The sequence below is a fragment of the Petaurus breviceps genome, unplaced genomic scaffold (assembly GCF_028583685.1).
Source record: "Petaurus breviceps papuanus isolate PSGF00001 unplaced genomic scaffold, PetGlider_PUasm1.0 77, whole genome shotgun sequence".
NCBI classification, from domain to species: Eukaryota; Metazoa; Chordata; class Mammalia; order Diprotodontia; family Petauridae; genus Petaurus; species Petaurus breviceps.
This window is the reverse complement of record NW_027186492.1, coordinates 22,391,702-22,404,931: the sequence shown is the minus strand read 5'-3', so window position 1 is coordinate 22,404,931 and position 13,230 is coordinate 22,391,702. Positions and strand designations below refer to the sequence as shown.

At 37.0% G+C, this 13,230-nt stretch overlaps 1 protein-coding gene across 1 annotated transcript in view; it reads left to right on the top strand.

The window, feature by feature from the left end:
• Nucleotides 1-12,634, top strand: part of LOC138175288 (cation channel sperm-associated auxiliary subunit beta-like) — a 214,697-nt gene extending 202,063 nt beyond the window's left edge. The window contains exons 19-20 of the mRNA XM_069105681.1: nucleotides 10,496-10,570; nucleotides 12,198-12,634. Coding sequence (XP_068961782.1) covers nucleotides 10,496-10,570; nucleotides 12,198-12,398 — 276 coding nt within the window. The 3' untranslated portion in view covers nucleotides 12,399-12,634. The remainder of the gene's footprint in view (nucleotides 1-10,495; nucleotides 10,571-12,197) is intronic.
• Nucleotides 12,635-13,230: the final 596 nt, after the last annotated feature.

Below are 13,230 nucleotides of genomic sequence, written 5' to 3'. Positions count from 1 at the left end.
CTAATTCTTGTTTGGTCATAAAGTCTTCCCCTCTCCACAAATCTGACAGTTAAACTATTCCTTGTTTTCCAGATTGCTTACAGTAACAGACTTTATACCTAGATCATGCACCCATTTAGACTTGATTTTGGTATATGCTGTTTGATAGTAGTCTATGCCCAGTTTCTGCCATACTATATGCCAATTTCATCAGCAGTTTTTGTCAAATAGTGATGTCTTATCACAAAAGCTAGGGTTTTGGGGTTTATCAAAGAGTAGATTACTGTAGTCATTGACTACTGAGTCTCATGTAGCCAATCTATTCCATTGATCCACTACTCTATTCCTCAGCCAGTACCAAGTAATTTTTAGGACTGCTGCTTTATAGTACAGATTAAAATCTGGTATTGCTAGTCCACCATCCCTAGCATTTCTTTTCATTAATTCCCTTGACATTCTGCACCTTTTGTTCTTCCAAATGAATTTTGTTACTATTTTTTCTATCTCTATAAAGTAGTTTTTTTTGTAAATTGATTGGTATGGCATTAATATATAATTTAATTTAGGTAAAATTGTCATTTTTATTATATTAGCTCGACCCAGCCATGAGCAATTGATGTCTTTCCAATTACTTAGATCTGACGTTATTTGTGTGAAAAGTGTTTTGTAATCGTGTTCCTATAGGTCCTGGGTTTGTTTTTGCAGGTAGATCCCCAAATATTTTATAATGTCAACAGTGACTTTAAATGGCATTTCTCTTTCTATCTCTTGCTGTTGAATTTCATTAGAAATATACAGGAATGCTGAGGATTTATGTGGGTTTATTTTATATCCTTCAACTTTGCCAAATTTATTGTCTCAAGTATTTTTTTACTTGATTCTCTAGGATTCTCTAAGTATATCATCATATCATCAGCAAAGAGTGATAGCTTGGTCTCTTCTTTGCCTAATTTGATTCCTTTGATTTCTTTTTCCTCTCTAATTGCTACTGTGAACATTTCTAGTAACAGCTTGAATAAGAGGGGTGATAGTGAACATCCTTGTTTTACCCCTGATCTTATTGGAAATGCTTTAAGCTTATCCCCATTACATGTAATACTTGCTGATGGCTTTAAATAGATGCTACCTATTATTTTAAGGAAGGCTCCATTTATTCCTATACTTTCTAGTGTTTTTAATAGGAATGGATGTTGGGGTGGAGTCAAGATGGTGGAGTAGCCTCCCTGCTGCTCAGGCTTCCACTTTCCCCAATCCATGTAAAAAGGGGACTCTAAACAAACTTTGGAGCTGCAGAACCCACCAAATGACACAAAGAAGCTAACCTCCCTATGAGGACAGACCGGTAGTCTGTCAGGAATTGGCCAGCACAGCACTCTGGGAGCTGAGCCCAGCCCCACACCCAGGCTTTAGCCCCAGGGTGGGCCTGACCAGCCATGGGCTGGAGGGATTCCAGATAAGCAGCAGCTGTGGACTTTTCCAGATTTATCAACACAGAGATGTGAAGGACAAAGTGAGAGGTCAGTGCAGTCTGGATTTTGGGACCCCGTAAGTGGGAGTGTGTGGCTTTTGCCCCCCAGACGAGAAGCCTGTGAGACGCCCAGCACAGCCTGCCAGTGCCACTTGGCAGCTTCAGCTCCTGGCCTGCAGAGTGTAGGGGGATGAAGCACCAGTCTGAGAGGTAATCACTCTTGCTTTAAACTCCTTGGATCTGGATTGCAGTCTAGGGTGGAGGTCCTGGGGGGTGTGTCCAGCTTGCCAGAATGTGTGGAGACCTTAGAGAGAGAGGGCACCAATCTAATACCTCCGGCAGCTGAGAAAACCCCAGGATTTGAGACGAAAGCTCCCCTGTTTCATGTCAGAGCCCTACTGTGACAAAAAGCTCAGGGGTCAAGTGACTGAGGAGCAACATGACCAGGCAAAGGAAACAAAGCAGACAGAACATTCTAACATTAGACTCCTATTTTGGGGACAAAAAGGAGCAAAGCATGGAACAGGAGGAAGACAGTGAAGTCAGAACTCCTGCACCAAAAGCTTTAAAAGGAAAATATGAGCTGGTTACAGGCCATGGAGGACCTTCAGAAGCAGATAAGAGAAGTGGAGGAAAAATTGGGAAGAGAAATGAGAACAATGCAAGAAAATCATGAAATTAGAGTCAACAGCCTGACTGAGGAGCATAACGCCTTAAAAAATAGACTAACTCAAATGGCAAAAGAGGCTCAAAAAGGCAATGAGAAGAATGCCTTAAAAAGCCAAATTTGACGGATGGAAAACAATCTCAAAAGCTCACTGAGGAGAATCATTGCTTCAGAATTAGATTGGAGCCAATAGAAGCTAATAACTTTATGAGAAATAAAGATGCTATTAAACAGATCCAAACAAATGAAAGAATAGAAGGCAATGTGAAATATCTCATGGGAAAAACCACTGACCTGGAAAATAAATCAAGGAGAGATAATTTAAAAATGATTGGACTACCTGAAAGCCATGATCAAAGTAAGAACCTAGAAATTATCCTCCAGGAAGTTCTCAAAGAAAACTGCCCTGATGTTTTAGAACCAGAGGGCAAAATAGAGGTTGAAAGAATCCACCAACCTCCTGAAAAAGATCCCAAAAAGAACACTCCCAGGAATATTATAGCCAGCTTCTGGAATTCCCAGATTAAGGAGAGAATATTACAAGCATCCAGGAAGAAACAATTTGAATATTGTGGAAACACAATCAGGATAACTCAGGATATCTCAGCTTCTACACTGAGGGTTTGAAGGGCTTGGAATATGATATTCTGGAGGTTGAAAGAGCTGGGATTAACATCAAGAGTCACCTACCCAGCAAAATTGAGTATCATGTTTTAGGGGAAAATATGGTTATTCAGTGGAATAGAGGACTTTCAAGTATTCTTCCTGAAAAAAAACAGAGTTGAATAGAAAATTTGACATTCAGATACAAGAAGCAAGAGAAGCATGAGAAGGTAAACAGGGAAAAGAAATCATAAGGAACTTATCAAAGTTGAACTATTTACATTCTGACATGGAAAAACAATCATTGTAACTTATGAAACTTTTCTCAGTAGTTGAAGGGAATAGAAACACACACACTCATATACATACAAACATACATGTATGTGTTTATGTATGAAGGTATGTGGGCATATGAATACATATGTGAATGTGTGTATATATGTTTACAGGTATACATAGGTAGAGGGCACAGGACCAATTTAACAGTAAGGGATGATACTTAAAAGGTGAAATTAAGAGGTAAGAGAGGAATGGGGAGAGACAGAATGGGGGTAAACTATCTCATATAGAAGAGGCAAGGGAAAATGGTTACAATGTAGGGGAAGAATAGGAGGGCAAAAGGGAATGGGTCAACCTTATTGCCATTGAATTTGGCTTGAGGAGGGAATGAAATACACATTAAATATGGTATCTCATCCTGCATAAGAGTAGGGGTGAAGGGGATCAGAGGGGGGATGATGGAAGGGAGGGCAGGCTGGGGGGTGAGGGGGTGAAAAGTGATGGATCAAAGTAGAGAATAGAATAAGTGGGAGATGGGATAGGAGGGAGGGAAATATAGTCAGTCTTTTACAACATATGTATATATATATATACTATGTTATTGTTTTGCATTAGCCACACATGTACAACCTATACTGAACTGCTTATCTTCCCAGTAATGGTGGGTGACAAGGGAGGAAGGGAATGGAATTCAAAGATTTAAAATCAATTACTCAAAAAAAAAAAAATATATATATATATATATATATACTATTATTAATACTATTTTACATGTAATTGGGAAGATATACAGGTACTGGGGCATAGAGTTCCACTGGAGAAGTTGAAAGGGGTATGGGAGAAAACATGTGAGAGAGCAGATTGGAGGAGGGGATATCCTGTGCAACTGCTATTTTGGGGCGGTGGGTAGGGGAAAAATGGGGGGAAAATTTGTAATTCAAAATCTGTCAGAAATGAATGATGTAAATCAGAAATTAATAAAGCATTTGAAAAAATAGGAATGGATGTCATATTGTGTCAAAAGCCTTTTCTGCATCTATTGAGATGAACATGTGGTTTTCACTAGTCTTATTGTTGATATGATCAATTTTACTGATGGTTTTCCTAATATTAAACCAACCTTGTATTTCTAGAGTAAATCCTACCTGATCAAAGTGTATTATTGTTGGAATAAGTTGCTAATATTTTATTTAAAATTTTTGCATCTATATTCATGAGGGAAATTGGTCTATAATTTTCTTTCTCTGTTTTATCTTTTCCTGATTTAGGTATCAGTACCATATTTGTGTCATAAAAATAATTTGGTGGGACTCCTTCACTGATTTCCCCAAATAATTTGTAGAGTAATGGGATCAATTTTTCTTTAAATGTTTGATAGAATTCACTAGTAAATCCATCTGGCCCTGGAGAGTGTTTACTAGGGAGTTCACTGATGACTGGTTTGATTTCTTTTTCTGAGATGTGATTTATTTAAGTAATTTACTTCCTCTTCAGTTAATCTGGGCACCTTATATTTTTGTAAATATTCATCCATTTCACTAAGATTGCCAAATCTATGTGCATACAATTGGGCAAAATAATTCCTAATTATTATTTTAATTTCCTCTTCATTGGTGGTAGATTTCACCCTTTTCAATTTTTATACTCATAATTTGGTTTCTTTTTTCTTTTTTTTATCATATTTCCTAAAGGTCTATCAATTTTATTGTTTTTTTTCATAAAACCAGCTCTTAAGCTCCCTTTTCTCTAATTTATTCATGTATGCACTCAATGATATAAAGCTTCCCCTAAGAACTGCCTTTGCTGCATGCCATAAATTTTGGTATGTTGTCTTATTATTGTCATTCTCTTGAATGAATTTACTGATTGTTTCTATGATTTCTTGTTTGATCCACTCATTCTTTAGTATTAAATTGTTTAGTTTCCAATTACTTTTTATTCTCTCTTTCCATAGCCCTTTATTACATATGATTTTTATTGTATCATGATCTGAGAATGAGGCATTTAATATTTATGCCTTTCTGCACTGAATAGTGAGGTTTTTATGTCCTAGTATATGGTAAATTTTTGTGTATGTGCCATGTACCATTGAGAAGAAGGTATATTCCTTTTTATCTTCATTCAGTTTTCTCCAGAGATCTATCATATCTACCCTCTCTAAAACTCTATTCACTTCCTTAACTTCTTTCTCGCTTATTTTGAGTTGGATTTATCAAGTTCAGAGAGGGGCAGATTAAGGTCCCCCATAGTATAATTTCACTCTCCATTTCTTCTAATTCCCTTACCTTCTCCTCTAGCAATTTGGATGCTATATCACTTGGTGCATATATGTTAAGTAATGATATTGCTTCAATCTCGATGATGCCTTTTAGCAGGATATAGTTTCCTTCCTTATCTCTTTTAATTAAATCAATTTTTGCTTTTACTTTATCTGAGATAAGGATTGCTACCCCTTCTTCTTTTTTTCTTACTTTAGCTGAAGCATGATATATTTTACTCCAGCCTTTTACCTTTACCCTGTGTGTATCCCTCTGTTTCAGATGTGTTTCTTGTAAACAGCATATTGTAGGATTATGGTTTTTTATCCATTCTGCTACCCACCTCCATTTTATGGGAGAGCTCATTCCATTAATGTTCACAGTTATGATTACTATCTGTTTCTTTCCCTCCATCCTAATCTCTCCCCTGTTTTTGCTTATATTTTTTCTCCCCTTCTCCCTTACCCTCCTTAATAATTTTCTTTTTGACCACCGCCTCCCTCAGTATTTATACCCTTCTTATTAGTCCTTCTCCCTTTTCCTCCCCTTCCCCCTTATTTCTTCCCTCCCTTCTAACCACTTAGCCCCTTTTGTAGCCCTTTCCCCCTCCTACTGACTGTAAGATATTTTTATACTTAATGTAGTATGTTATTTCTTCTTTGCACCAAGAGTGACAGGAACAAATCTCATGCAAAGCTCCACTCCCTCCCCTCTTTCCCTCTATTATGATACATTTTTTGTCTCTTCTCCATAGAGTCCTATGCTTAACTGGTTGTATTATTCCTTCCTTGCACCATAACCAATGAAGGAAAAGCTCATATAATACTCACCTCCCTCCCTCCCTTTCCGCTGCCATATTGTTTTTATGCCTCTTTGTGTGGCATAATTTACACTTTTCCACTTCCTTTTTTCCTCTACTTCAATTGAAGTCCCTTTGTAGCCCTTAATAAAGTTTTTTTTAATCATTTTGTGTAATTTATACTCATACCCTCTACTCATCTATAAACAGTTTGCTCTTATTAAATAACAGGGTGTGTGTGTGTGTGTGTGTGTGTGTGTGTGTGTGTGTGTGTGTTTTCCTTGTTTACCTTTCTATGTCTCTCTTGCATCTCATACTTGGAGGTTGAATTTTCCATTGAGCTCTGGCTTTTTCATCAGGAAAGTCTGGAAATCTGTTATATCATTGAATGGCCATCTCCTTGCTTGGAAGAATATGTTCAGTCTCACTGGGTAGATGATCTTTGGTTGTAACCTGAGCTCTTTTGCCTTGCGAAAAATTGTATATCACTGCCTCTTATCTTTCAGTGTAGAGGCTGCCAAGTCCTGTGTGATCCTCACTGTGGTTCCTCAATATTTGAAGTGTTTCTTTTTGGCCGCTTGAAGTATTTTCTCTTTTACCTGGTAGTTCTGGAGTTTGGCCACAACAATTCAAGGACTTTTCAGTTTGGGATCTCTCTCAGGAGGTGTCTGGTGGATTCTCTCATTTTCTATTTTACCCTCTTTTTATAGTATCTCAGGGCAGTTTTTCTTGATGAGCTCTTGGAAGATGTTGTTCAGGCTTATTTTTTTATCATGATTTTTTGGTAGGTCTATGATTCTCAGATTATCTTTCCTGGGTCTGTTTTCCAGGTCAGTTATTTTTCTATTGAGATATTTTCCCTCTTTTTCTAATTTTTCATTCTTGTTTTTTTTTTTGTCTAATTCTTGGTTCCTCATAGAGTTATTTGCTTCAATTTGGTTGATTCTAGTTTTTAGCAAATTATTTTCCTCTGTTAGTTTTTGGAACTACTTTTCCATATCACACCTTTTTCTTTTTAAGGATATGTTTTATTCATTGTAATGTTTTTTCTAATTTTGCAATTTTGATTTTAAAAGAATTATTCATTTTGTCTTGTATCTTTCTCATTTGGTTTTCAAAGTTCCTTTTGAGCTCATCTAGTAATGCCTTCTGTGTTTGAGAACAGTTCCCTGTTGTGGATTCAGCTGTGGGTGTGGAGTCAATGCTGTCTCCCTCTGAATTTGGTTCCTCCCTCTCACAATAGTAGGACTCCAGAGTCTTTTTCTTTGCAGTCTGCTTTCTACCCATTTTGAGACAGGGCCCTAGCCATGCCCTTCCTTTAGGGTTCCCAAGCCTTTACTGTTTAAGGTTTTGCCCTGGGGCAATAATTACTGTTTTCAGGGTGGTGGGGGGGATTGGAGCAGCCAGGGTTCACTCTGCCTTCCTGGTCCCTGGAAGTCCAGATAGGGGCTTTTTAAATTTCTGGGCTGTGGATTGGTAGTCCCAGGTGTAGTTGCTGGCCCTGTCAGGGGCCCTGCATTTGATTATTACCCTGCTGTATCCAGTCCCAGCCCTTTGGTGATAGTCCTGGCAATGTCCCTTGTGGTTGGTGGGTCCACTTGCCGCCATGGTGATCAGGCCTCGTCCGGCCCTCTGCAGGCCTCTGCACACCATGTAGTCCAGCCCTGTGCGTGCCTTGGTGTCAGCGTCTGGCCCTCTGCCTAAAATCTCATCTTCTACAGGAAGCCATTCCCTACTCCTCTCAATTCCAATCTCTTCTCTCTGTAAAATATTTTCTAATTTTCTGGTATATAGCTTACATTGTATATATTTGTTTGCCTGTTGACTTTCCCGTGGAATTACAAATTCCTTGAGGGTGAGGACTATATTTTACCTCTTTTTGTGACCCTGGCAATTAGCACAGTGCCTGGCACACAGTAAGTGCTTAATAAATGTTTATCTATTCATGTGACTAACTGGTTTTTGTTATTGAATGAATTGTTTGATGATTGTAAACATCTATTTCCTTTCTTTTAAAAAAATTTATTTAGCATTTCATTTTCCCCTCATTCCAGGTAAAAACAATTTTTAACATTCATTTTTGAAACTTTGAGTTCCAAATTCTCTCCCTTCCTCCCTCTCCTCTAGCTCTATTGAAGGTAAGCAATTTAATATAGATATAAATGTGTGGTTATACAAAACATATCTATAATAGTCATGTTGTGAAAGAAAACAGACAATAACAAAAAAACTTCAAGAAAAATAAAGTAAAAAAAGTATGCTTCAATCTGTACTCAGACACCATCACTTCTTTCTCTGAGGATGTATTGTATTTTTTCATCATAATTCCTTCAGAGTTGTCTTGAATCATTGTATTGCTGAGAATAGTTAAGTCATTCACAGCTGATTGTCTTACAATATTGCTGTTACTTTGTACACAGTACCTTTCACTTTGCATTGATGTGGATACAAATAGTACCCTAAGGGTTAATATTAAGGATTGCTTTTTCAGTACTTTGTGAGACTCAGGAGGGTGGCCTAAAAATCTCTTCACCTTATCTTGGAATACCATAAAACTTCCCCCTTACCCTGAACCATAAAATTCCTTGTGGCCCTCATCCTGGGTCATAAAATTTCCCTTGTCTTCCTTACCCTGTCTTTATAAAAACAAGTTTCTGCCCTCTGTAAATTGCTGGTCTTTCTTCCAGGGCTAGCCTCTTGCTTTTGTGTCAATAAAGCTCTAAAGAATGACTAAGGGAAAATCATCTAAGGGAATTCTTTCACAACTGAACCAGCTCTGCCACCTCTGACCTCAACAGCAGCAACCCATCCAAGTCTTTCCAGGTTTTTCTGAGAGCATCCTGCCCATTATTTCTTATAATACAATAGTATTCCATCATAATCACATAACATAACATTTTCAGCCATTTCCCAATTTATGGGCATCCCTCCAATTTTTAATTCTTTTCCCCCAGCAAAGAGCTGCTGTAAATATTTTTTATTTTTTTCTCTTTTGGCGTATAGACATAGTAGTGGTGTTGCTAGGTCAAAGGGTATGCATTTTTCCCACATCCCCTCCAATGTTTGTCATTTTCCTTTTTTGTCCTATTAGCCAATCTAATAGCCATGACAATTACCTTGGAATTGTTTTAATTTTCATTCTTCAGTCAATAGCAAGTTAGAATACTTTTTTTTTCATATGGCAATAGATAGCTTTGATTACCTCATCTGAAAACTGATCATACCTTTTGGTCATTTATCAATTCAAATTGAATGACTTATTTTCATAAATTTGACTCCATTGTCTATATGTTTGAGAAATGAGGCCTTTTTGAGAGAAACCTGCTTTAAAATTTTTTTCACAGTAACTGTTACTAACTGTATTTCCCTCCATCCTATCCCTCTGTTTATTCTATTTTCTCTCTCCTTTCACCCTGTCCCTCCTCAAAAATGTTTTGCTTCTGCCCTTCCTTTTATGATCCTCCCCTTATCTTTTTCCCCTACTACTTTCCTGAAATGTAAGAAAGATTTCTATATCCAATTGATTGTGTATGTCATTCCCTCTTTGACTCAATTCTGATGAGAGCAAGGTTTTTTCACTCCCCTTTTCTCCCCCCTCTTCCGTAAAAGCTTTTTCTTGCCTCTTTTTTTTTTTATGAAATAATTTACCCCATTCTACCTCTCCCTTTTCCTATAGGGCATTATCTGCTTTATGCAAATAATTCCTACTTCATACATTTTATTGATTGATTCATTGAGTTATCTAGGAATTACATATTGTTTGCACCTCTGAATCAAAGAATTTTTTTTTTTAAAGCAATTGGGGTTAAGTAACTTGCTCAAGGTTACACAGCCAGTTATTTCTGGGTGTGGTGCTGAGTATCTGAGCCCAAATTTGATCCCCAGGTCATCCTGACACTGGAGCCAGTGCTCTTACTCGCTGAGCCACCTGGCCACCCCTAAGCAATTGGGGTTAAGTAACTTGCTCAAGGTTACACGGCCAGGTGTTTCTGGGTGGGTGCTAAGTGTCTGAGCCTGGGATTCTATCTCCAGGTCTCCTCAACACTGGAGCCGGTGCTCTTACTTGCTGTGCTACCTGACTGCCCTTTAAGGAATATTCTGACTCTGATAAAGTTAGGAAGTCACAGAACTTCTTGGTAATTACATTAATTGGAGTGAGGCATGGTGGGACACTGCTCTTACACTGGCTATTCTCCAGGGCCAAAATACATTGTGTTTCCTAGCTACTAACTGCTTAAAAAAAAAGAACCAGCTCTTTCCAACTCTTCTTGAATATAACCTCTGCATTAATATAACCAAGAGTTACTTTCTCCCTTTGGCTTTAGAATATTGGGAATAAATATATTATTCCACACACATTCCTAATAATTGACTCCATACAAATGATTACAAAGATTTATACTGCTACTCATTGCTGATTATTCTATATCTTTTTCCCACAGGGTTCTGAGCTATACCATTTCAGAGTGAAAGTTATTCCTGGAGTCACCTTTTGTGAATTAAGTACTGAATTTCAGGTATATGCAGGCTCTGGTTCTAAATGAGGCTAAAGGCTTCCTTCCCATGAGAGCTCAAAAAGGATTTAAAAAATCAAATAAAAGAGGTAGAAGAAAAATTGGGAAAAGAAATGAGAGTAATGTGAGAGAATCATGAGAAAAAGAGTCAATAGCTTGCCAAGGGAAGTACAAAAAATGAAAAAAAAATGTACAAAAATTCATTTAAGAGAATATGTCTTACTTGGTTAGGTGCTTTACAATTCTATTATGATCAGAGAACATCACATTTGGTGAAGGGGAAAACAAACTATAAACCCTTACTCATATTTCATTTAAGAACTTAACACCTCAACTTAATCTTTTACATTCTGTGATAGCATCAATTGGGTTGGGGAAGGGGTGAATTGATTGGGAATTCTCTGTTCAGTCCCCTCCCACCACACTACATGTAGCAGAGAATTTCCTGGGAGTCTAGAGGCCAATCCTAAGATATGTGTCCTCTCTCTGTTATGGAGGTTAGTGTTCCACTGAAGCACAGAAACAATCTCATTTCTGATAGATGGTTTCAGAATGTCTAGCTCCCTCTGAATAATCCTGGGCTCATGGATATATTTCAAATAGAAAATTAAAGGCAACTCTCCAGATGTATACTCTACACTGGTATATATTTTCTAGTAGGCACCATCATCTGGGCTACAAATCCTCTCATATCAGAGATTTTTAATTTATTCAATGCTGTACTATAGTTTAAGGGACATCAGATTCTAGATTACATGAAGCCAAAACTTCTCAGGCTCTTCTCATGTACTATCCAGACCAACTATGAACGCACACTTGCTACAGTGCTTCTCACAACAACCTGGGCTACTTCCCAAACCATCAAAGGACAGCACTTGCTTCTGTTTCCCTCTTAATTCTAAAGCTTTCCATTATCTCAACATACTTTTGAGCTTTTGATGTATGTGGTTTGTCATTAAAAAAAATCTGGTTTTAGATTTGTCCTGAACAAATGTTTCTTTTAAAATAGATGACTGGCTATTTCTGAGTGGATGAGCATATTTATTTTGAATAAATCACAGGTTTGTAGTCTGCTAAACTGGAAACAGAGGTAGTGACAAGGTAGATAAGATGCTAAGGATGGTTCATATCCTGACTCCAACATCTAATTAGTAATGTGATGCAGGATAATCATTTAACTTAAGCAGCAACACATGCCAGTAGAAAGAGCACTAGATTTAGAGTCAGAGGCATCTGGACAGAGGACTCACCTTTTGGTGATTTTGAACAAGTTATATATAATATCTCTGGGCCTCAGTTCCTCATGCAAAATGAGAGTTTAAATATCATAACTGCTTAAATCCCATTTCTCTCTCTCTATGTATGTATGTATGTATATAAAATGTGTGTATACACACATATATAATATGCATACATGATTCTATGATTGTATGCATTTCTGAGTCTCATTTTCATCTTTAAAATGAAGATAATTCTGCCTCTAATGAGATTTTTGTAAAGATTGGTATCAAAAGGAGAATGCTGTATAAGCAGAAACTTCTATTAATCAACTAAGGGGATCCCAGAGTATCCCACTGGCTTTAGTAAGTAAAACTAGGATTCTGAGATGCTGTTTTTCTTTCTGTTTCAGATTTATGTTGATAAAGCACCACTTGCATTTCCAGGAAGAATCCTTATTTCCGCTATTACAGCTGTAATTTTGGGAGGAATAATTCTTGCGGTATTTATGATAGAATTATTTGATGTCCATTTATGGTTGACACTTAAAAATCTGGTATTAAGAAAGAACAAAGTATCTGCATCACTTCCCTCTCTTGATACAGAAGCGTAGATAGAATTACATATTATGACAGATGAAGAACAATATGAAAACCAGAGTGATTTCTGTTTCCCCCCTTGCTGTTCTTTTCAATAATTCCTAGAACAAGTCTTCATGGGTTGAATGTATAAACTAAATGATAGTAGTACAGAATTAGTATTCCTTTCAAAATTCAATTGTTTTTAAATATGCTTTAAATGTTTGCTTTAATGAATTTAATTGTCCAACTGTTCTTTGTCAGTATACTATTGAAGATTGGTATTTATTTGCTGTTTTTTTTCTTTCCCCATTATTCACTGACATTTTTCTCTCTTTGAATAAAAAAATGAATTCCCCTATGCTAAATATCATTACTACCATTTATACTGTTTTTGAGTTTCTGGTTGCATGATATGTTTTAGGCCAACCTTGTAAATTTTATTTAATGTTATACCTTTGTATTAAAATTTTTTTCTTGAAACGTATTGATGGGTTTTATTTCTTAATATAGTCTGTAACTTTTTGTTTTATTTCATTTTAATCAAATGCTTTATTTACTTCTAGTTTTACATCATTCATTTCCACAAGATTTTGAGTTAGAAATTTTCTCCCAGTTTTTCCCCTGCTCAACACCCCAATATAGTGATCCCACTGGATATCCCCTCCTCCAATCTGCTCTCTCCCATATCTTCTCCCATACCCCCTCTGACTTTCCAGTAGGGCATGATGGACCTCTATGACCCAGTGCCTGTATATCTTATTTCCCAGTTTCATGTAAAATAATATTAATTATATATTTAAACATTTGAATTTAAAACTTTGAATTCCAGATTCATTCCCTTCCTCCCTTGTTACCCACCCTTAC